Source organism: Solanum lycopersicum, chromosome 5 (assembly GCF_036512215.1).
Source record: "Solanum lycopersicum chromosome 5, SLM_r2.1".
Taxonomy (NCBI): domain Eukaryota; kingdom Viridiplantae; phylum Streptophyta; class Magnoliopsida; order Solanales; family Solanaceae; genus Solanum; species Solanum lycopersicum.
Genome location: NC_090804.1, coordinates 63,658,833 through 63,681,363, shown reverse-complemented (window position 1 = coordinate 63,681,363; position 22,531 = coordinate 63,658,833). Strand labels below are relative to the sequence as shown.

General features: G+C 34.0%; 5 protein-coding genes across 6 annotated transcripts; all 5 read right to left on the bottom strand.

Annotated features, from left to right (window-relative positions):
- Nucleotides 1-6,182: 6,182 nt before the first annotated feature.
- On the bottom strand, nt 6,183-11,266 carry LOC138348609 (probable WRKY transcription factor 41). The gene is made up of 5 exons (XM_069298142.1): nt 10,403-11,266; nt 9,462-9,584; nt 8,028-9,323; nt 7,121-7,243; nt 6,183-6,991 (listed from the first exon to the last, which is right to left on the bottom strand). Exons 3-5 carry the CDS (start codon nt 8,348-8,350, stop codon nt 6,454-6,456), a joined length of 984 nt encoding a protein of 327 aa, XP_069154243.1. The 5' UTR covers nt 8,351-9,323; nt 9,462-9,584; nt 10,403-11,266; the 3' UTR covers nt 6,183-6,453.
- Nucleotides 8,493-10,722, bottom strand: LOC138348974 (probable WRKY transcription factor 41). Its single transcript, XM_069298594.1, has 4 exons — nt 10,403-10,722; nt 9,462-9,584; nt 9,113-9,323; nt 8,493-8,504 (listed from the first exon to the last, which is right to left on the bottom strand). Exons 1-4 carry the CDS (start codon nt 10,720-10,722, stop codon nt 8,493-8,495), a joined length of 666 nt encoding a protein of 221 aa, XP_069154695.1.
- LOC101251382 (uncharacterized) lies at nt 11,175-17,180 on the bottom strand. 2 transcript variants are annotated; one of them, XM_026031224.2, is made up of 9 exons: nt 16,564-17,180; nt 16,397-16,470; nt 15,586-15,666; nt 15,222-15,306; nt 14,564-14,661; nt 14,138-14,225; nt 13,370-13,721; nt 12,121-12,345; nt 11,175-11,585 (listed from the first exon to the last, which is right to left on the bottom strand). In XM_026031224.2, the coding sequence occupies exons 1-9, from the start codon at nt 16,849-16,851 to the stop codon at nt 11,572-11,574; spliced, it is 1,305 nt and encodes a 434-aa protein (XP_025887009.2). In that variant the 5' UTR covers nt 16,852-17,180; the 3' UTR covers nt 11,175-11,571. The 2 variants fall into 2 exon arrangements, with proteins under 2 accessions (XP_025887009.2, XP_004240083.3); XM_004240035.5 differs by lacking the exon at nt 11,175-11,585 and having other exon boundaries at nt 11,948-12,345.
- A 3,234-nt stretch (nt 17,181-20,414) lies between these two features.
- On the bottom strand, nt 20,415-21,083 carry LOC138348442 (uncharacterized). Its single transcript, XM_069297632.1, has 2 exons — nt 20,674-21,083; nt 20,415-20,578 (listed from the first exon to the last, which is right to left on the bottom strand). Exons 1-2 carry the CDS (start codon nt 20,896-20,898, stop codon nt 20,444-20,446), a joined length of 360 nt encoding a protein of 119 aa, XP_069153733.1. The 5' UTR covers nt 20,899-21,083; the 3' UTR covers nt 20,415-20,443.
- LOC138348973 (uncharacterized) lies at nt 20,939-22,037 on the bottom strand. Its single transcript, XM_069298593.1, has 3 exons — nt 21,204-22,037; nt 21,030-21,134; nt 20,939-20,944 (listed from the first exon to the last, which is right to left on the bottom strand). The coding sequence occupies exons 1-3, from the start codon at nt 22,035-22,037 to the stop codon at nt 20,939-20,941; spliced, it is 945 nt and encodes a 314-aa protein (XP_069154694.1).
- Nucleotides 22,038-22,531: the final 494 nt, after the last annotated feature.

The following is a 22,531-nucleotide window of genomic DNA, read 5'->3' as shown; positions in this document are numbered from 1 at the left end:
AAAATTAGATGAGGAAGAATCATATATCATATTATATGCCGCCTACGAGGCGCCTCCACAAACTAAGATTCTTATTTAACCCTTCTTAAAAGTAATAACCTAATGGAAAAGTTAGAATTCTTCATAAAAGTTATAACTTTTCAGAAAAGTCACAACTCTTTATAAAAGTCACAATTTTTCAGAAAAATCACAACTCATCATTTTCCAGTTATGCCTTTTAAACCCCAACACTTGATTCCAAGGCACCAAAAGAAGACAACTCCTAACGCTGCTGGAATGGTTGATTTCACAACGTTTGGTTCTTTAGTAAACAAAACTTCTATTTTGCCATTAGTATTTGTAGAATTTTTTCCGCTATAGGAAAGTCAAATTCAAACACATTAATTATATTTTTTATGAAATGCGTTTTATTCAGCAAAATTTTCTTACTCTTATTAATAAAGCTTAAGTTTTTATTGCAAGTGAGTGATTCATATAACTATTGCAATTTCTTTTTGCTATTTTAATGATTTATTTTTTTTGCACTCTCTTAAAAATTTTAGCAATGATGATTGAAAATTGAACTTCTCTTTTGTCCCTTTTTACAACCTTCTTTATGTACTTTTTGAAAAATTGCTTTTGGGTTGTGCTATATTTTATAGCAAACAACAGAAAAGAAAATATGTGATAATTAATACGGAACCAAGGGTGAAGTTTGTAAAAAGAACCAAACAGGTTGCTCTCTTGTTTGCCAGAGACAATATATTATTCTAATTGTTTTATTTTAGGTACAAATATCTTAGGCATAATACATATATTGGACCCTAAATTTGGCTTCAAATTTTAATTTTGACCTCAAACTTTTATAGTGCACAAATAGACACTTTAACTATCCTATCTTTTAATAAATAAACAAGCGATTCCTACCTGGCAAAATGTGTGAAATGCACGCATTTTGCGCGAGTGAGGGGTAATTTTCGAGGTCCACAACGGTTAAAAAATGCTGAAATGACAATTCTACCCTTAATAAATCTCTTTTAAAATTCTTTTTTTAGTTTCAAAATGACGTGTAAAATGTTTAATTAGTTGGAAGCCACTAATTGACTCACTAATACACATGGGAGCGTTTGCATTTCACGCACTTTGGCTCCAAATATCGCGTGTTTATGTATAGAAAGATATGATAGTTAAAGTGTCTATTTGTGCATTATGAAAGTTAGAGGTTAAAGTTAAAATTTGAAGTCAAGTTTAGGGTCCAATACATGTATTATGTCAAAAAGCCAATATTTTATATGTCATTGCACTCTTCCTAGAATATTAGTATTGAGATAACTAGTCCACTTCTTTTATCACAAGTTGAATAATTTGTCATATTTCTTCCTCTAAATCTTTTGGGAACAATTAGAGATCAAGCTTTCTTGAAACTAACAAATACTCACAATACACTATAACAAAGAATATTTTTATCAGCAATAAGTATGCACATTGATGAGAAATTTTAGAGTATTTATCGATATTAATTAATTGTCATTAGTTCAATGTCATTATAGGCTTTAGGGACATTTATAGGGAGTACTATAATTGCCTCTGAAAATATATATGTAACGATAATTAAGCTATATAATATTTTTGGTGTAGTAATAACTCTTTTTTTGACTTCTTTCAATTAAATTTGTAAAATGTAAATTTGGATACAACCCGATAAACTATCTTTTTGAAAAATATATTAAGAAACATTCATTTTTCGTCTTGATGTTAGTAAAGTAATGTCGTCTTTATTATTATTTGTGGATATTTTTGAGTTTATGTATTGGTTTAGAAGAGTTCCATTTAGATGTCATTTATTGCTTAGTTGATTATTGCATTAATTATTTTTAACGGCATACTATTACCGTAATAATAATTGTGGTTCAATTCCAAATAAACTGGAGTCGATAATATGAAACCTAAGCAATAGAAATGATTATTCTGAGAAAATGAGGGAAAATCTTTATGATGTTAATAACTTTAGGGTGACAAATTTATGGAGGTTCATAAGAAAGGAGCCGAAGGTTGTCTATTTGAATTTAGTTAATTTTGTTCTTGTATGGACGTGATATTCCACTTTACTTGGGAGTTTTGTTACTCGTGGCTTATTGGTCTCTTCTTTAACGTCTGATTTTTTTCTTAATAACTTTCAGGAATTTAGAAAACTTTGTTACTTCTGATCAACTATTTCCATGTAGATTTTCTTAGACTTAAAATCTCTCTATGACTCGTTATTTTTGTGCAACAAAACCGAATAGTTTCTTAAAATAACATTTTAAGATTTCGAAGAAACATTTTACCTTACGATAAGATGTTCTTGATAATGTAGTGTATGTATATAAAATACAGATATCACTGAATGGTCATATGTAAGTTTAACAATATAGTTCAATCTCGTGCGACGCACGGATAATTTACTTAGTTACTGTTATCACATGTATTAAGGTTAGTCAAAAAATAAATAAACAGAAATAGACAGAAAACGTTTAATCCGAGTCCACAGAAATCACTGTGTTTCCTTAATAAATTTAATCCTCTCAGTGTTCCCAATGTTACAGATTAGCTTATCCCAAGATAAAACGGATTAACATGTTATAGAAGTAGCGGTACCTAAAACTTCAATAACTTTAGCGAACGCAAAAACGGTAACGAGAGCACACACAGACTCAATCGATCAACAATCTATTTATGTAAGAAAATGTATGCAGAGGAAAAAAATTTAAGTGGAAAACGTAAAAGACCTTCTTTTTATAGCCATTTTCAGCAAGGAATGTGTCTGTTCATACTTATTTTTTGTAGAAAGTTGTGGTCTTTTGAGAAAAATAACGATTTTTCGGAAGGAATAGGTCCCTTCAGATTGTTATTACTTCAAATAATTTCCGTTAATTAATTTACACTACAACAAAAATGATATATAGCTACGATATTATTAGCTACGAGGGAGTAAATACATAATACATAAATGTGCCCTTTAACTGGGCTTCAGATTACATTTATGCCCTTCAACTTTGAATGTGCACAAATAGACACTTAAACTTGTATAAAGTTGAACAAATAGATACACATGTCCTACGTGTCATCCTACATGTCATTTTTTGTCCTACCTGGTGTCCTATGTGTATTTTGTCATGTAGGACTCATGTGTTTATTTATTTAAAAGTTGGATAGTTAAAGTGTCTATTTGTAGATTATGAAAGTTGGAGGTCAAAGTTAAAATTTAAAGTCAAGTTTAGGGTCAAATATATGTATTATGTCATACATAAATGTGTCTTTTAACTTGACCTCATTTTATAAAATGTCCTCCAATTTTGGGAATGAACAAATAGATACTTAGCTGGGGTTTTACCATAGATTTCTAAATATTTTTAGCAAATATTATTTGACTGAAAATTTGATTGAAATTTCACCATGTGTTTGGCCATAGGATTTGGAAAATATATTTTACCTTTTTTAAAAAATATAATTTATACCCATAAGTTTTAAAACTATCAAAACTAACTATAGCTTTGTATTACAAGTCACTTGGATGTTTGTTACGACAAAAACAAATAGTGTCCATGATACTAGAGCAATGTGATAATTTGGATTGAGTGCAACAAACATCATTACATACATCGTGAAGTATACAAAGTGCATGACTTTGTTACCTTGAGCCAATTTTTCATTATTTTCATCAACAATCAAATCATTACTTAATATTAAGTAAATATTTCATCACTATTTTGGTGTTTCACGTAAAAAAATATGTAATACAACGCAAACAACTACTATAGAGGGCATTTTTGTAAAAGATAAAAGTTTGGGATAAAAAATTAATTTTCAAAAGATCCCAAATAATAAGATTTGACCTAAATACTAGAAAAAACTAGTATTTGAAATATTTGCGAAAAATATTTGCCAAATAATGGCAAATTATAAGAACAAACATTATTTGCCAAATTTTTTTCAAATATTATTTGGGAAATCTTATGGCCAAACGGGCCCTTAAACTTATACTCTCGTTGTCCTAATTTATATGACACCTTTTATGTTTTGAGAGTCAAACAGTTTAAGTTTGATCAGAAATTTGCGCATGAAATATTCAAAAAAAACTTTTGAAATGAAATTTATATATTTGTAAACTAAGTAATTAGTACTACGAGTCACAATAATTGATAATTCAAAATGTTTAAAAGACCAGTGAAAAATTTACGCTCAAAAATAAACTTGTTTGACTCTTGAAATTCGAAAGATAACATATAAAATGAGACGGAGATAATATAAAACTTAACACGTAGAACATTATGTAAGACACATAGGACGATGTGTATTTCCGCAGCCAAATATTGGCACACATTTTTGTTTCATGGGTTCAAAGTGTTTTTGTAGTTGCAACATCAATTCCTTCCCCCTTTGTTTAGCTCAGTAATCACTATCTCTCCCTCCCAATAATTGTTTCCCCCTCATATTTTTCTCAAAATTTGAAAGCTAACCAAAGTCACAACACTGGTTGACTACACTCGAGTGGAGCTACACGGCAACTAATTAAAAACTTGTTTTGAAGATATGAATATGAATAAGAGCTTGATGAGAAAAAGTAATTTGTTAGTGGGAAATTAAGTGTGAAAACGTGTTCACTAATCTCCCTTTGTGGCCTTTAACAAATGTAGTAATTGGTAAAGTCAATGCATGTTACATTAGTTGACTATCAAGGTCTTTGTGCATTTTTAGAATTAACTCTAACTTTCTTTATGAGAAGAACTTCTTTTTTTTTTTTTACATAATAAGGAAATGAAACAACTTGGAAAGAGCAAAATAAACATGAATTTGGACGGCCTGTGTGAGCTTGTCGGAATTTTAGATTTATCCTTGGACAACCTGTATGAGCTTACTCGGATCATAGAGGAGAGTTAACGAGAGTCAATCTGGAATTATCCTATCTATTCTATAAATGTAGAGATAAGATTGCGTACGTACCTTTTACCTTCCTCAAACCTAATTGTAAGACGCTAAAAGACTAGATCTTTGACACATTTCAGAGCAATGTTAGCTTAGCGGCAAGGTTGTGCAAAAAATTTTACACTGATATACTTGTACTCTAGGCTAACTATATTTACTAAAGGCATAGTACATGTATTGAACCTTATACTTGGTTTCAAATTTTAACTTTGATCTTCAACTTTCATAATGCACAAATAGACACATTAACTATCCAACTTTTAAATAAATAAACACTGGAGTCCTATATGGCACAATACACGTACGGCAAAAAAATGATAGGCATAATACATATATTGGACCCTAAACTTGACTTCAAATTTTGACTTTGACCTCCAACTTGCATAATGCACAAACAAGCACTTTAACTATCCAGCTTTTAAATAAATAAACACATGAGTCCTACATAGGACACCACGTAGGACAAAAAATGACATGAAGGGTGACATGTAGGACATGTGTGTTTATTTGTTCAACTATATACAAGTTTAAGTGTCTATTTGTGCACATCCAAAGTTGAAGGGCAGAAATATAATTTGAAGCCAAGTTAAAGGGCATATTTATGTATTATGCCAAAATGATATGTTGGATGACATGTAGGACATGTGTATCTATTTGATCAACTTTATACAAGTTTATGTGTCTATTTGTGTACATCCAAAGTTGAAGGGTATAGATGTGATTTGAAGCCAAGTTAAAGGGCACATTCATGTATTATGCCTTTAGTAAAGGCATAACGCATAAATATGTCCTTTAACTTGGTCTCATTTCATATTTATGTCCTCCAACTTTGGGGTGCACAAGTAGTCACTTAAACGACCTATATGGCATCCTACATGAAAATTTGTGTCCTACGTGTATAGTGACATGTAGGATTCGTGTGTATTTATTCAATTTTATACAAGTTTGAGTGCCTATTTGTGCACACTAAAAGTTGGAGGGCATAAATGTAAAATGAGGTTACGTTAAAGGGTGTATTTATGTATTATGCCTTCACTAAACGTCACTGGATAGCTTTATTTCAACGGCTTGTTTTCATTTACTTATTTAACAAACATATTTGGCTTGCTAATAATCGAACTTAACGAATTAAATCAAGACGCGTGTCTTTTTTACTATATCAATACTGTGAAATTAGGTATTGGATTTAACTCACACCCCAAAAGTTAGCTCTCTTAGTTAGCTCAAAGAGAGAAGAATTGCTCAAGTCTGAGTCCAACCATCTCATTAACCACCAATATGGGACTTGTATCATTCTTTGACAAATACAACACAACATATAAATTATCAAACAATACATAACAAACATCCTAGCCTAAGTCATACAAAAACTTGTGGTCTTAAATCTATCACGTGGAATGTTGAGCTATAGGTAGAACACAAGAAGAAATTTTGAGCCCTCTTCTTCTCCCTTTATATTAATTGCATGCTTGTGCTGTTCCAGCAAAGAGAAATACTCGTAGGCTTACGTTATGATCGGTCCCCAACATTGTTCAAGGGTCTGGAATTCTCAGCCTCAGCCTGTTTGTCGTAACGATGAGGAAAATTGAGTTTGTTATTCTCCTCATAGAGTTTATAGACCTCACCAGCCAGAGCAGCCAGAGAATCATTGCCAGAATTTTCAGGCACATCATGATCAAACAAGAGAGCGAGATTATTATCGTCAAGTAGAAAGTCTGTGTCTGGATGAGGTGAAGAAGTCGGTGTGGGGATGTTGAACAAAGAATTGGAGTTTGAGAACACAACCCCCGTTGAGGAATTGTTATATGAATTATTTGGGGTTGAAACCATCTTATGAATATAGGATTCAAATATTTCCCCGGCTCCTCTTTCAACTTCATCACATTTTGTCTGCTGCACAGCAAGTAGTTCTTCATCTTGATTTTTGGTTTCTTGACCACAACTGTGACTTCCTCCATAGGTAATTTCAAAAGTTAATGGTCCTGTCTCGATACGTTGGACCATCTTAGTAGCCCCACAACAACGACGAGCACATCGATAATATTCTCTGCATTTCCAAAATTCAATGACCATATGTCAACTCACAGATAGTGTAGTATCATCCAACCTCTTGATCAATTCGTTCACGAAATAGATACTGACATTTTTGGTCAAGGAACTTAAGAACAGTACTCACCTGGGATATTTTGAACCTAAGATAACTTTCTGTCCATATTTTCTCCAACTAAGTCCATCTTCAGGTGGAACCTCTTCTCCGGGTCGAGCTTCTACATACTCTTTCCTTCGTTCCAGCATCTTCCTATAATGATTAATCGTGTAACGTTGAAGTTTCTAACAAGGACCTTTAAGACATGTAAGAATACTACAATTTGACCCTGATCATCTGAGTAAATTGCAGTTAGTCTAGGCGAAATTGTTCACATATAATTTAGTAACTTTGTCTTTGAAGAACATACATATACGAATATAATTGCTATCATGTAACATTATGAGAGGAAAAATACTTATTGGCACCAAGTACTAGCGTCAAATTAATAAGTTTCAGATCATTTTATCACTTGACCAAGGTTCATTCATATATAAACCATAGTAAGTTAAGAGAGTCATGGTGTCGAGGGTCTATCAGAAACAACATCTCAACCTCATAGAGGTAGGGGTTATGTCTGCTACATCTTACCCTCCGGATATGTTATTGTAGTAAGTAGAGAGAGGCTAGCTAGGTACCACTTCTCAGGACCAGGAAATCTAGATTTTTCAAAGCGTTCAATCTACCACTAAGATTTAAAGCGATTCACAACACTCTTTTAATGTTCTAAAGATCTAAGTTTAATGTAGCACACATCACTTCAATTCACATAAATTCTCTACTCCAATTCAGTTATAAGTGAGGGATGAAAATAGCATAAAGGGATGTAGTAGAATAGGTAAAGTTCTATCACTATTACCAGAGTCTCGAGATTGAGTCCTGAACAAGTAGTTCTATTAGGTATCTATGTGAGTTTCTATTAGACAATAATTAAGTTCAAAACACCAGATGATTAAACAAAACAAAACAAAATAGAGACGGGAATGAGATCGACTACCTCTTCCTGTAGTTAGAGGGGCGGTGACAACTCTTAGTGCTACTATCAGCCAGAAGATGAGGAGATTCCAGCTGTGGCGCAGTTGATGAAGACGGTGTTGAATGAATAATCTCTTTACCTTTACTCATCATCATACCAGATAAAGCTGTGCCATTCAAGAGGGACATAGCTTTATCATAGGAAGAAAGTATTTCTGCAGCCAAATACTGGCACACACCCTGTTTCATGGGATCAAAGTGCTTTTGCAGCTGCAACATCAATTCTTTCCCCTTTGTTAGCTCAGTAATCACTACTTCCCTCTCCCAACAACTGTTTTCTCCCATTTTTTTCGCAGCTATACAAAGTCACGAAACTGACTGACTATGTTCAAACAAAGCTAATAGCCAACAATAAACAGATCTGAATATGAATTTTGAGAAAAAGTAATTTGATAGTTGTATATAAATGAGCAGTTTGAAGACTTGTTTACAAGTCTCCCTGTCCATAACAAATGTATGTAGTAATTGATAGAGTCAAACACATGTTGCATTAGTTGACTATCAAGGCCTGTAGGGACTATTTTGTCTTTTCACCAAAATAGACCCTTATATCCCTTATTAGTCATCATAATTTGCATCTGGGAGATATTGAACCTAGTAATTGAGTTGTCAGAATGTATAAATATACACTTTTAACAGTAACTTGACAGTGTTTTTACTGAAGTATTGCTTCTTCATTTTTGATACCACATATACTTTGATGGTATCAAAACAGTATAACGCAAATTAGTAGTTGAAAACAGGGGTATAAAAGTAAAAGGGTAGCCACTTGTAAAAAGTTTCTCACTTTGGGATACTAAGTGTTCTTTTCCCAATTAAGAATATCTACCTTTAGCTTGAAATACAAACATCTATATGAATTAATCCCACTAATTTAGGAACTCCAATTTCAGTAAATGGAGATTTGGTCACTTAGTCTTTGAGAAAATAGAATTGACTTGATTATAAATGAATATAACTCGATTGTTATGAGAATAACTGTAGGATCGTATCGTATGTACTATCAGATGGATATTTCGTTTTATATGAATTATTTTGGGTTAAAACCATCTCAGGAATGTAGCATTCAGATAGTTGCCCTGCTGCTCTTCCAACTTGTGTTTCCACAGCAACTAGTACTTCTTCATTTTGGTTTTTGTTTTCTTGACCACAACTGTGACTTCCTCCATAGGTAGCTTCAAAACTTAATGGTTCTTTCTCGATTTGCTGGACCATCTTAGTAGCGTCACAATGACAATAAACACATTGAAAATATTCTCTGCATTTCCAAAAGAAAATAATTGCTATCAGTTAACCACAGAATACCTGGATATTGTAGTATCATACAACCTTTGGGTCAATTCATTCATGAAACAGATACTCAGATTTTTGGTCAAGGAACTTTAGACTAACTCACCTGGGATATTTTGCACCTAAGATAAGTTTCTGTCCATATTTCCTCCAATTAAGTCCATCTTTAGGTGAAACCTCTTCTCCGGGTCGAGCTTCTACATACTCTGTCCTTGGTGCCAGCGTCTTCCTATAACGATTAAAAGTGTATGTTGAAGTTTCTAACAAGGACCTTCAACACATGTAAGAATACTATAATTTGAGTTTCATAAACTTATACAGCTTCATGCCATGATCATCTGAGTAAATTACAGTTAGTGTAGGCGAGTTTGTTTACATACAATTTGGTGACTGTCTTTGGAGAACATATATATACGAATATAATTGCTGTCATGTAGCATTTTTAGAGGAAAAAATAATTATTGGCACCAAGTTCTAGCATCAACTTGATAAGCCCATGATTATTTACATAAAATTTATCACTTGACCAAGGCTCATTTACATATAATCCTACTTTATTTAGTTACTTGACCATAGTAAGTTGAGATTCTTGGTTCTGACTGTCTATTGGAAATACCCTCTCTACGACTCTACCATTCTATACCCTCTCCATACACCTGTGAAATTACATTAGGTAGGTTGTTGTAGTAAGGCTAGGTACCACTTCTGAGGACCAGTAGATCAAAATTCTCAAACCACTAAGATTTAAAGCGATTCATGACACTCTGAACGTTCTAAAGATCTAAGCTTAAGCACATATCACTTCAATTCACATTAAATTTTTGTACAAGTACCACAAGGGATGAAGTAGAATGGTAAAAAGTTTTGTTCACTACTAAACCAGAGTCTCAGGATTGAGCCCTGATCAAAATGTAGTCCTATTTAGTAAATAGCACTAACAAGCCATGGTGGGCTTTCTACGGTGTGAATCCAGATTAGACAATAAGTAAGATTCGGAAACAAGATAGTTACAAAAGAAAAGAGAGGAGGTAAGATCGAGTCGAGTACCTCTTCCTTAATTTAGAGGGCCGGTCACAACTCTTAGTGCTACTATCAGCCAGAAGTTGAGGAAATTCCAGCTGGGGCGCAGTTGATGAAGATGGTGCTGGATTAATGATCTCTTTACTTTTGCTCATCATTCCTGATAAAGCTGTGCCATTTAAGAGGGACATAGCTTTATCATAGGAAGAAAGTATTTCCGCAGCCAAATACCGGCACACGTCCTGTTTCATGGGATCAAAGTGTTTTTGCAGTTGTAACATCAATTCCTTCCCCTTGGTTAGCTCAGTAATCACTACTTCTCTCTCCCAAAAGCTGTTTTCTCCCATTTTTTTGCAGTTATGCAAAGTCAAGAAACTGGCTGACTATGCTCGAATAAAGCTATAGCCAGCAATAAACAGATCTGAATATGAATTTGAGATTGATGAGAAAAAGTAATTTGTTAGTTGTATATAAATTAGTTTGAAGACTTGTTCACCAGTCTCCCTGTCCTTAACAAATGTATGTAGTAATTGGTAGAGTCAACATATGTTGCATTAGTTGACTATCAAGGCTTGTGCAGGGACAGTTTTATCTTTTCACCAAAATAGACCCTTATCTCCCTTCTTAGTCGTCATAATTTGCATTCTGAGAGATATTAAACCTACTATATTAAACTTTTTAACTACTATTACTTAAATGTTTTCATTCATATTTTCACAAATTTATATCCAGTTAAATATCATCACGTAAAATGAAACAGGAGAAATATCTTCTTTTTTTTTCTTTTTACACCAAGGCGTACCCCAGAACTGCCTTTCTGAATTCAGTAATAGGCAGAATGAAAACATTGCTCGACAAATTAAGCCTGACCGAAAGTTAGATAGACTGAAATCAATATAACTGTTGGTACAAATGACTGCCCAAATTTCCAATGCAATGTCCGATTCGTGTGATATGAACGAAGATGCATTGTGGTTCCGTAAAAAATACATTCCAACAGCTTTCTTTTTCTTCTCTTTTATGGCATAAATGACCAGGAAATATATTCCAAGTTTTGGAAATAAAAGGTGCAGGTCCTAAAGGGAACATGTTCAGATTTTTCCTTGCTTCCGGTCCACCAAAGCCCGTCCACCATTAATTTCGTCTCATATTTAGCTCTTCTCAGCTTTGTCTCATATTTAGCTTTCCCTCAACAGTTATCCGCTTGGCTCTGACATTTAGTATTATGGAGAGGCACAGAAACAAGAAATTCAAGTTTACCCCTAAGCTATCAGATTCATTTATAATATAACCCTCTGTAATAATGAAAGCATATACATAAACAATCGAAAAAGTTCAAATATACCACTGCAATGGAAAACTGCAAGTTGAAGGGGCATATTTGAGACGATATATTAAGGTGAAGATACTTTTATAAATAAACAGAAGCATAAATAAAATACATCACAAATGATAGGGGTATATCTTTTGGGCCTTTTCCTGGTAAAAAACTGAAGAAGGTTCCACAATTCAGTAGTTCTGGTACGTGTAAAGAGAGAAAATAAGACAGTTCATATACAAGAAAACTGCAAGTGAAGTGAAAATGGTAACATAGAGCCGTATTCTAGATTCAAAAACTAATCCATGACAACTGTAGCAACGTAATCCCTTTCGACTATTTAATCAAACAAATGGAAATGTAAGGCTAGGCACTGACACCAAGTGAAGATAAAAACACTAAAAAATATCAAAAAAGTACTCCAAACCTTGACCAATTTCCCAAATTGATATGCCTGCGCCCCATGTACGAGCTTCCTCAAGTCGCATTGCAAGTGACATGAGCGTTGGGTAAAATACAGCATGCTGGACATTCTGATTGTCAGAGTACAAGAAGAAATGTTCAGCACTATTCTCCTCCCACTGAAATACAGGCTTGTGCTGCTCCAGCAAAGAGAGATACTCGTGTGCTATGATAGGTCCCCCGCCTAAACCTGTAAATGTACTGATCCTTTACAAATGATTGACAGATATGAGAAAGTAAAGATCCATTAAACTCTTAAAGATGAAAAAAGAGGGACATTTGAGCTGCAATTGAAGTGTAGTCCAATGGGTCTTAGTTCACTCCAGAAACATATGTATAGCATCCGTCAACAGATAAAGGGCTGAAGTTTCAAAGCGAAATAAAAGAAGCTACAAACAAGTATAACTACACAAAGGCAGCTGGCCTGATCACTTTTTTTGGGTGAGATAGTAGAAGTATAGCAAATGGTTGGTTCAGTCAATCTCACCCGGTATTTACTAACTCTCATCAGAAAACTTTGGGTGAATATTTGATTTTTTTACCCTCAAATGGACAAGAATGTCGCACAACAATGCCTAACATCAACAGCGTGGCCAAAATGGTAGTCTAGAACTCAAATATTAGAGATGTTTTAATCACTAACACCAAAATCAACTTTAAAATCAGTTTCATTGCACTTTTTTTTTCCGGAAAAGACTTCATTGCATTGCTTTAAAATATGTTTCAGATTTACCCTTCTAAACACTTCGTTGCACTTGAATAATTCAAATTTACCCTTAAAGCCGATGTTACTGTCGTAGGTCAAGATAATGTGAAACTACATCCTTGCATTTACCCCCATAGCCAACTGAAATTTTTATTTGCAATATTTTCCAAGAAAACATATATCACAAGATTTCAAGGGAGATGAGTAGTTAAACAGAGTCATTCACTACAAAAACGTTAGCAGTCCTTTACCTGACATGCAATTGGCCGTCTTTACATCTACAATATCTGAATTTTCTATGATCTTCAAAACTTTACAGATAGGAAAAGTCAGAACTCTGTTTAACTAATATCTTTAGAAGTTCCTTTTAATTTCATCCTAGAGAACAAAGGGACATCAGCTAAAAAATTGGTGTTTTTCATTTTCTTTTTGTTACTCAGAGTTGGTGCCGAAAAGGAAGTGAGGGAATGTTGTTACAAACAGCACAGTAAGATAAACACATGTATACCTCCGGACATGACAAAATCGTTGCCATAGAAGTTGATGCCGACAAAGATTTTTTCACCCAATCTCCTACTTTTGCTGCCAGCACCCACAAGAAGATGCAAGGTGGAGCGTATCCACTTCAGAGGTGCATTGGGACCCGGATTATAAGGACTTGAATGGTCATAAGTCATGAGAGAGAAACCATCTACAGCATCATAAAGGGCTTGTAAATCTTCTGGTCCAAAGTCGTGCTCCTGCAGCTTATCTGTACGTGGTGGACCTATCACATAAACTAACTGCAGATTTGTCTTGCCATTCCTTTCTAAGTTCACAGAATGCATAGCTTCTCCAAGTTGCTTTATAAATTGCAATGCCTACACTTGCAAAGCATCAAAGAAGTAGAACTCATCAGAAATCTTGTGAATTACTTTTCCATATACCCAAATTACACTCACCAATGCAGAGTTCTTTCCTTAAGGTTAAATTAAAAAAAAATAAACTAAGAAGGTTCTAATAATTAAGGCACTATTTAACGCTGTAAGTAGCTATCTCTCTGTGAAATACTTTTCATATAATAAAATATTTCATGTAATGGCTTTCATGTTTCAGCTCTTGTACAAATCGAAAAATGAGATGTGTGAGATAGGATCCTTTATTTTCAGAAGTTAGAACCACACACCATCTTATAAGAACGGAACGAATTTTATCGTTCAGGATCTACACAAAATGTCATTATTCCCAAGTTTTACTAAAAGGAACAAAAACCAGAGAGAGAAGGTAAGCACTTAACCAGATTTCTCATATCTGAATTATGCAAGATGCCATAAGCCATCCATCTTGACCAGGACTCAAGTACAATACCATCATACTCCATTTCCCTACATAAGATAAAAGGATCTCAGAATATGTGGATGAAGAAAATGTACCTGACGTAGAAGACGTGCTAATAGAATGGATAATCGTTGGTTTGGAATTTGGAGGTAAGTTTTGCCAAATGTGTATCCGGTGAGCAATTACAATGGATCTTCATCTATTACCTACTCATTCAAATAAATATGCTTGCAGATGTTGTGCGTGATTCAATATCTGATCCTACCAAAAATGAAGATTATCCATTTATAATCTTTGTGCACAACTCAGGCGGCTGCAATTAACACCGGTCTAACTCCTTCAAGTTGCAATAAAATTCAAACAGACATCTAAAATAGAGACTCACTTGCACTCCATTATGATAAGGTTGATTGCTTTCTCTCTAAGCTTCTTCTTCTTCAGCAAGTCCAGCGGAATCGCCTCCAGGACAATTCTAGGTAAAATCTGTAGATTGAGAGCGGAAAGAAAATCATTAGAGTAGCTGGTAATCCAACATTACATGATATGTTGAAACAGAATAATTAAATGAGGTAAAGATTAGAGGATAAGTTAATTCTCAGTTGCTAGCACCATCTCTGTAGGCCTCTCTATTCAAGGGACCTGTTAGGAAACGGAGAGCAGTTCCAAGAAAAAAAAGCTTACTTGGAGAAAGTGATCGAACAAGTATTAAACAAACAGAACTCCAATTGCTTTTCTGCCCAACGCCCCCCCCCCCCCCCCCACACACACACACTACCACCACCACCTCCCCACGGTCCACACACACACCACCACCACAGTCCACACACACACCAACCCCCAAGCCCCTTTGCTTGCTAGAATTAAGATACAGTGGTCAATGAATGAATTCAAAGTAAATAATCGAATATGTAACCCCAAATTTGACTCCTAATAAAATCGTGTTTCCACCTTTAGTTCTCTTCTCTAAGCTCCAGTTGTATAAGTGCCATAAATTAAACTAAGTATCTGCAACAATCTATAGTTCAATGTAGTCGGTACCGTACCAGAGCATTTCCTTTCATTCGAATGTCTGAAATCCATCCTCTATCAGCATTATGTCTTCCATGCAGAACTAATTTACTTCCTTCACTGGCATCAGAAAGTACGAGAGGTAAAGATATTAAACAGTTTCATGATAATAAGAGACTGAAGTGTATTCCTAATATTGCAGTCCCGCTAAATCAGTACTCATTCCTATAGTTTATTAAACTAGATTCATTGTTTTCATTTATTTGAAAGCAGCAATGACCTGGTGGTTATAAAGAAAAAAAACAAAATAAAACTGAATCTAATACCCTAGTCTCTGTTCTCAAGAGAAGGATCAGATTTTTACTATATGAAAGCTAAGGTAATAACAAGTTCACTTACTTCTTCAATTCATACCAAACAGGTGACAAATGCGTAATTTTAGAACTGAACTTCTTTGCCAGGTCATAGCCTTTTGAATTCCTGCACCATTTATCATACCATCATGAACTGAAGAATCCAAAACTACATCTATCAGTGTCAAAACAATTTCTTTTAGCAGGTAGCTAGGTTGGAGAAGGGGTATTGGCAGTTCTATGAATTTTCTATTCAGTACAATTTCATGCCAAAATGAACATAAACAAGCTAGTAAAAAGTTCCCCATACTCAAAAGTTCTAATTTTCAGGTCAGGACATTACATCCCCTCGCTTAAAAAACAAACTACTACAAAACTCCTCAATCCCAAAATAGTTGGGGCCAACAATAGGAATCTCCATTACCTATTCAACTTCTTATAGATTAGCTGTTAACCTACTACAACACTTCTCCTCTATGAAGGCGGAGTTGAAGTTCAACTCTGAAACAGTTTTCCTGTTCAAGTACATGACATTTTGAAGATCACCAACACAACGTATTATAGTCTAGTACTACTTTCATTTCAATTTGTTTTGTCTTTCTTTCATTTTTAGTCCGGTTCACAAAGAGTAATTCTCTCCTTTTGTGGCAACTATTCAATTTCGGTTTTTTCTTGACATGTTTAAAATCACATATTCTTGTAAATTCTATCTATCTTAAATTTAAGACCACAAGATTTTTAAGAGTTCTTTAATTTTTTCTAAAGCTTCATATCTAGTCAAAAACAAACAAATGATAAGATGCGTATCGAGATATACAAATGGGAATAACAAAACATGATTCAACAAATGCAAATACCACGGAGTAATATAAGCCAGAACAGGATTCCCAAAATGCCTCCGACTAATATTTTCCGAAACATTCAAATTCTCCTGCAATTCTTAAAAGAATCACCAAATAAATCATAATTTTCTTTTATTACAAAACTAAAGAAATCAAATTGGGGAGAGTATAGAATACATTACATCGATTACTTCACGGTAAGTCGAATCGACTTTTACAAGTCCACGCTGGTAAACATAGGGCTTCTCAACATCAACAACAACAGTAGTAGCAGTGTAGTAGTATCTTTGACAGTAAATCAGTAACGAAATTATCAAGAACACAATGAAGAAGATGGTGATGAGCCAACGATGGCGATTCGTCTGAGATTTCACTGAGTCGGGCGATGACGGCTTGAATGCTTCGGATTGGCGGCTTGAGCTGGAGCTCGAGCTGGAACTAATTCGGCTGCTTCGCTTCTTAGCCGCCATTTTTTATGATCGATACAAACTGGAGCTGTAATTTTAACAGGAGGCTTTTTCCTTTTCAAACGATTGAGACAGAAATAGATATGGACGAATTAGAAATTTTAAAATCATGTTTTTTACTAGTATTTAGAAATTAGTCAATTATTTAAAAATTAAAATTTTGATATAATTCATAAATACGTCTTTAAATAAATTGATGTCCTCCAATTTTAAGCATATTCAAGTAAATACACATATCAATGTGATATAATACGCATTGAATGACACGTAAAAAAAGGTCTATTTGTAGATCATAGTTTAGTTGAAGACAAGTTAAAATCGATAAAAGAAATGGCCATATGATTTGGGTTGAATCGGGATAATATGGGTAATTTTGGTTGATTTGGGCTTTCCATTCAATTGAAAGGCATAAATGATGAAATTAATAACAACCTAGTATGAATAATTTCATTTTAACAATAAAGATATAGTAAATGAAACAAATTAAGTGATATTTTTTATTCTTTTTCCATTGTTATACGTAGTTCAGTTGAATACAAGTTAAATGTTATGTTTATATATTAAGACGAATCAGTCCAAAAAAAGCCATATAAGTCAAACTAATGCTACACTGTGTTGACTCTACCAAGACAGGAAGACTAATTTATACACAAATTACTTTTTCTCATCTATCACAAATTCATATTCAGATTTATTTATTGTTGTCATAGCTTTGTTGGAAAAAATGGGAGAAAACAACTGTTGGGAGAGGGAAGTAGTGATCACTGAGCTGACAAAGGGGAAGGGATTGATGTTGCAGCTGCAAAATCACTTTAATCCCATGAAACAGGGTGTGTGCCAGTATTTGGCTGCAGAAATACTTTCTTCTTATCGTGTAACCATTTGGTGTTTAAAAGATAGATAACAATCGAATGAGAAGGTTAGACTCTAGAAAGGAAATGAAAAAAATACACAACTTCTTCGTAATACGCATCACTTTCTAAATTATAGATAATAATCATATAACTCTACTCAATCTGGATCCCAAGCAAATCTAGGAATGGGTCTCTTCATAGTTGTTCCCTAGGCCCAACACTTGAACCATTTATTTGAAGTTTATTACTCTTAAAAGAAAAGTTAAAAAATCAACATAAATGTTTTTACTCTTCGGGAAGATGTAATATTGTTTCATATTTGATTTATTCTTTTCTTTTAGGAAAAGGTATGGATTAGCTAGTTCTTTTTTAGTAGGAAAAGTTTTTTAGGACTATAAATATAGGTTTTGTTTCTTCTAACACAATATAACAATAGAATCCACAATGTAGTCGTTTAGAGACTTTTGTTTATGGGAGATTTATTCTCTCTACAGTTTCAATATTTTTTTTTAATATTAGTTTTGATATAATAATATTTTAATTTTTAGTATAAATTTTTCTTATCTGATTTATCAGTCTTTAACCTTTGACATGACGCCCTAATCACCTTATTCATAACCCAACAGGGTGTTCACAACAACTACATTTTGATCCGAGACTCTGGTTAATAGTGAATAGAACTTTTACATCCCTTGTGGTATTTTTTACAAAATAAATGTGAAATTGAAGTGATATGTGGTACATTAAGCTTAGATCTTTTAGGACATTTAGGGCCCGTTTGGATGGGCTTAATAAAAGTAGCTTTAAAAAAGTACTTTTGAAAGTGTTGAAACTTATTTTTAAAATAAGCAGTTATGTGTTTGGATAAAAGTGCTAAAGTTGTTATGCCAAACGTGAAAAGGGAAAAATGGAAGAAAGAGATGTTAGGGTTATGTGGATAATTTGGAGATTGTATAAAAATATTAAGGGCAAAAAGATAAAAATGTGGTCAACTTAAAACAACTTATAAGCTAAAAATAAAAAAGCACCCCTACCCCAGCTTTTAATTTTTGGCTTAAAATAAGTTTTTTTTTAACTTAAAATAAGTTATTTTGAGTATTGCCAAACAGCTAAATAAATCAAAAACCAGCTTTTAAGTCAGTTTGACCAGCTTTTAAGCTGAGTCAAACAGGCTCTTAGAGTATATTTAGATCTTAGTGGTTTTAAAATGAGAAAAGACATAAAGAGACCATCGAAGTTGTCCCATATTTGCATAAAGACACCTAAACTTTTGAAGTGTCATATCACACCACTAAACAACTATATATCGTTGTAAATTGGCCATTTTTACCCATTAACTCATCCGGGTTGTTTACACGCACGTTAGGCGCCTGATGGGTCATTTTTCCTTTTTATTTACCACTTAAAAACAGCCACATGTCATTTTCTTTCTTTAATATTAATTATTTAATCAATTTTTGTTTCTTCCCCAATTTAAACTCAAAAAATGGCCGTTGGTAGCCCTAACAATTTGATTTCCATGGCAAGAACAATATTGGTGCTCTCTTTTTGACGACTTCTTCATCTTCCTCAAGAAAATAAGGTAGGAATTCGTCTTTTCTCTTTTAATTTCCAGTATAAACGTTAGTTTGAAGTTTTTTTTATGGTTGAATTTCTTCTCAATTTTGTGGTTAGATTTTGATTGAAAATGTCAAATGCAATGTTGAATCGTATTTGTAATGATGAGAATGATCCGATGTTGCGAGTGAAACTGCGATGCAAACATGGTGACTTACTATCAATTCAAACTTCATGGTCAGAGCATAACCCAGCTCGAAGATTTTGGTCTTGTCCACGCTATCGTGTATGTTTACTAATTTTTTTATGGAGATCTTTTGTTTATGTATTTTTCTTTAATTTGTGTTTTGCGTATTTTAGGAGGATGCGTGCAACTTCTTTAGATGGAGGGATCGAGAAGAAGTTGATATAAGATCCAAGTATGTTATTCCGAGATTAGCAAAGAGAATTAAGGAGTTGGAAGAAATATTGACATCTTATGAAAGTCGTGTTGAAAGTAACCAAGTCATGATGAAGGAGAAAAAGAAGGGCAAATGTTGTAACTTGAAGCTAATCGTCTTGATCATTATTGTGTGTTTTCTATGTTTAAGTCTAACCAAGAATGTGAAGGATGGAAGTTGTAGGTGTGTACAACCAAAATTGCCATAGACATGTTTAGTTACTTTCAATTTTTTGAAATTGTAGGTGTGTGTACCTAGAAGCTAATTGAATAGATCTTGCTAGTTGTAGGTGTGTGTAACTTGAAAGATTGTTGAATGTTCAAGTTATTGTTGTTCTTTGTTGTCGAAATTGTTATGATTTGAACAATTAGTTAATGTATTTGGTTCTCTAATCTATATTATCGTGGCAACCATTTGAGAAGCTTCACAAATATGTCAATTACAATTAAAAAGGCAATAACAAAACTGACAAAAAAGAAGACTTCATAATCGAGTTTGATTCCAACCATTCAAGTTTGTTTGGTTACACCCAAAAATTGAGTTTGTTTCCAATAAAAAACAACACAAATATATGCTTAGTTAAATTTTGTTTGTCAAAATGAACAAGACAACATCAAAATGCCCTACTTCCATGGCACAGAAGTTTTTCTACTTGAAGTTGTTTGACCTTGGCTATTAGCAGCATTAGCAGCAGCTACAGACCTAGTTTGGATAACCTTTTCAGCCCTCATTCTTTCCAGATTGCTACTTGGTAATAGTTGTCTTCCCCTTCCATTTGAATCCACGTACTGGTGTGTAGCCAATATCACCAGTGACAACATCAGCCCTCTTTGTAACTTTTGTACCAGTATTGATGACTCTTCTACTTGGCAATCCAGGCTGCTTAGTCAAATAAATACACAGTCAAATATTAGACAATTACATTGAGGTTTGCAATCACAATTGTAAACTTGCATTGATAGTTGTAAACTTACATTGAGAGTTGTAAATCCATCTTTAGCTTGGTATATGCCAACACCTACCATTCTTGGCCTTTTAAAAGGTCTTGTTTGTCCTCCACTAGTGTCTTCATGTTCTACTGGTCTCTTCCCTCTTCCTAGGCCTCCTCTACTGTAGTTTGCTTCTGAACTAGTTTGACTATGTTGAGTCATTCCTCTTCCTCTACTTAGTCCTTCATTCACATTTCTTTCTTGAGCCATTTCTCTTCCTGATCCTGCTCCTCTACCTGTACCTGTACCTCTACCTCTACCATTTACAGTCTATACTTTGAAATCAAATATTAAAGCATATCTATATTATCTAACAATGATATAATAATTAGATATATTACCTTTGTATTTGTAACATTTTCATGTGATTGAGCTGGAACACCTCTGCCACTTGCTCTTCCTCTTGTTGCTCTTCCTGTGCCTTTTCCTCTACCACTTTCAGTAGCCTGTATATTAATATATCAATATATATACATCAACATATAACATCATTTAAGAGTAACAAATAAAAGTACCTGTGTATGAGAACATGGTTCAGATGACTGACTTGGAGCAGTACTTCTTGCCTGAGAAACTGGTTCAGTTGATTGACTTGGATCAGCTTGGTTTCTTGTAGGACATCCTCTTTTATTGTGTCCTTGTGTGCCACATTTGCTACAAGTCATTACAGCACCTCTTTTGCTCAACTTTCTAGTTTTTCTGCTTTCATCTGCTTCCTTTCTTCTAACCTTAACTGGTCTTCCAGGCAACTTTCTGATCTTTGGTGGCTTTACAATTGGATTATTTGAGGTTGACCACATTTTCATGTTATTCATTGGCTGAATAAAATGGGCATATGTGTTGAGGTAGGTTTCCTTGCTATAACAGCTAGCCACATAATGGATTGGTTCCAAGTTTTTGTAATGAAGGGCAGCAACACCATGAGGACAAGGAATTCCCCTAAGCTGCCAGGATCTGCAACTACACCTCCTATTAACAATGTCCACAGTGTGTGTAAACCCATGGTGTTTAATCTCAAAACCTCTTTCTCCATTCCAAGTCAAGTTACATTGCATAGACTTTTGAATGTTTTCTTGCAAAATCTTCAAAGACATAGGAGATATATCAGTGATCCAAGTGTTTGAGAACTCTCTCAAATCACCAATTCTTTTCATCATCTTCACCCTTATCTCCTCAAGCATTGTAATGATGGTTTTATACCTTGCAGACACTATCCAAGCATTAAAGCTTTCTGCCATATTGTTGTCCACAATATCACATTTGCTATATTCTTCAAAATACTTCTTGCACCATGTATTCAAATTGTACCATAAAAGATTATCTAAACCTTTTTGTCCTAATTTCCTCATTGTCTCTATATTGTCTTTCAGCTCAGCTTCAAATGTGGATTTAGCAATCCTCCAAAACACTCTTCTTCTTTTAACTCCTTTCCAATTTTTTGACCAATTTGCAAGAACATGTCTTGCTCATTTTCTATGTTCAACAAGTGGCAATAAAGTATCCACAGCAATTTCTAGTCCCTAACAAATCAACATAACAGAAAAAGAATCAACTTAAGTGAAAAACTCAACAACAATAAAATAGTAATATGGATATCAGTAATTACCTTTTACATATCACTAATGATGGATAGTTGATGCCCTTCTCCACGTTCAAGATCATTCTTCACTAGTTCAAGAAACCATGTCCAAGTATACTGATTCTCAACCTCAACAACTGCCCAAGCAATAGGGAGCATTTGGTTGTTTCCATCTCTACAAACTGCCACTAACAACTGGCCTTTACACACACCTTTGAGAAAACACCCATCAAAACCAATCAACCTTCTAGCACCTCTAAAAAA

Excerpts from the sequence above, each read along its gene's own strand:
- LOC138348609 (XM_069298142.1), bottom strand. The coding sequence starts at position 8,350 with ATGGGAGAAAACAGTTGTTGGGAGAGGGAAGTAGTGATTACTGAGCTA. Across the intron at positions 7,244-8,027 it reads CCCTCTAACTACAGGAAGAG|GAAGATGCTGGAACGAAGGA; the intron begins GTAGTCGATCTC and ends TAATCATTATAG. Across the intron at positions 6,992-7,120 it reads TTAGGTTCAAAATATCCCAG|AGAATATTATCGATGTGCTC; the intron begins GTGAGTACTGTT and ends TTGGAAATGCAG.
- LOC138348974 (XM_069298594.1), bottom strand. The coding sequence starts at position 10,722 with ATGGGAGAAAACAGCTTTTGGGAGAGAGAAGTAGTGATTACTGAGCTA. Across the intron at positions 9,585-10,402 it reads CCCTCTAAATTAAGGAAGAG|GAAGACGCTGGCACCAAGGA; the intron begins GTACTCGACTCG and ends TAATCGTTATAG. Across the intron at positions 9,324-9,461 it reads TTAGGTGCAAAATATCCCAG|AGAATATTTTCAATGTGTTT; the intron begins GTGAGTTAGTCT and ends TTGGAAATGCAG.
- LOC138348442 (XM_069297632.1), bottom strand. The coding sequence starts at position 20,898 with ATGGCTCAAGAAAGAAATGTGAATGAAGGACTAAGTAGAGGAAGAGGA. Across the intron at positions 20,579-20,673 it reads ATGGATTTACAACTCTCAAT|CCTGGATTGCCAAGTAGAAG; the intron begins GTAAGTTTACAA and ends TTGACTAAGCAG.
- LOC138348973 (XM_069298593.1), bottom strand. The coding sequence starts at position 22,037 with ATGAGGAAATTAGGACAAAAAGGTTTAGATAATCTTTTATGGTACAAT. Across the intron at positions 21,135-21,203 it reads AACCATGTTCTCATACACAG|GCTACTGAAAGTGGTAGAGG; the intron begins GTACTTTTATTT and ends ATTAATATACAG.
- LOC101251382 (XM_004240035.5), bottom strand. The coding sequence starts at position 16,851 with ATGGCGGCTAAGAAGCGAAGCAGCCGAATTAGTTCCAGCTCGAGCTCC. Across the intron at positions 14,662-15,221 it reads GAATGAAAGGAAATGCTCTG|ATTTTACCTAGAATTGTCCT; the intron begins GTACGGTACCGA and ends CTCAATCTACAG. Across the intron at positions 14,226-14,563 it reads CTTATCATAATGGAGTGCAA|GGAAATGGAGTATGATGGTA; the intron begins GTGAGTCTCTAT and ends TATCTTATGTAG.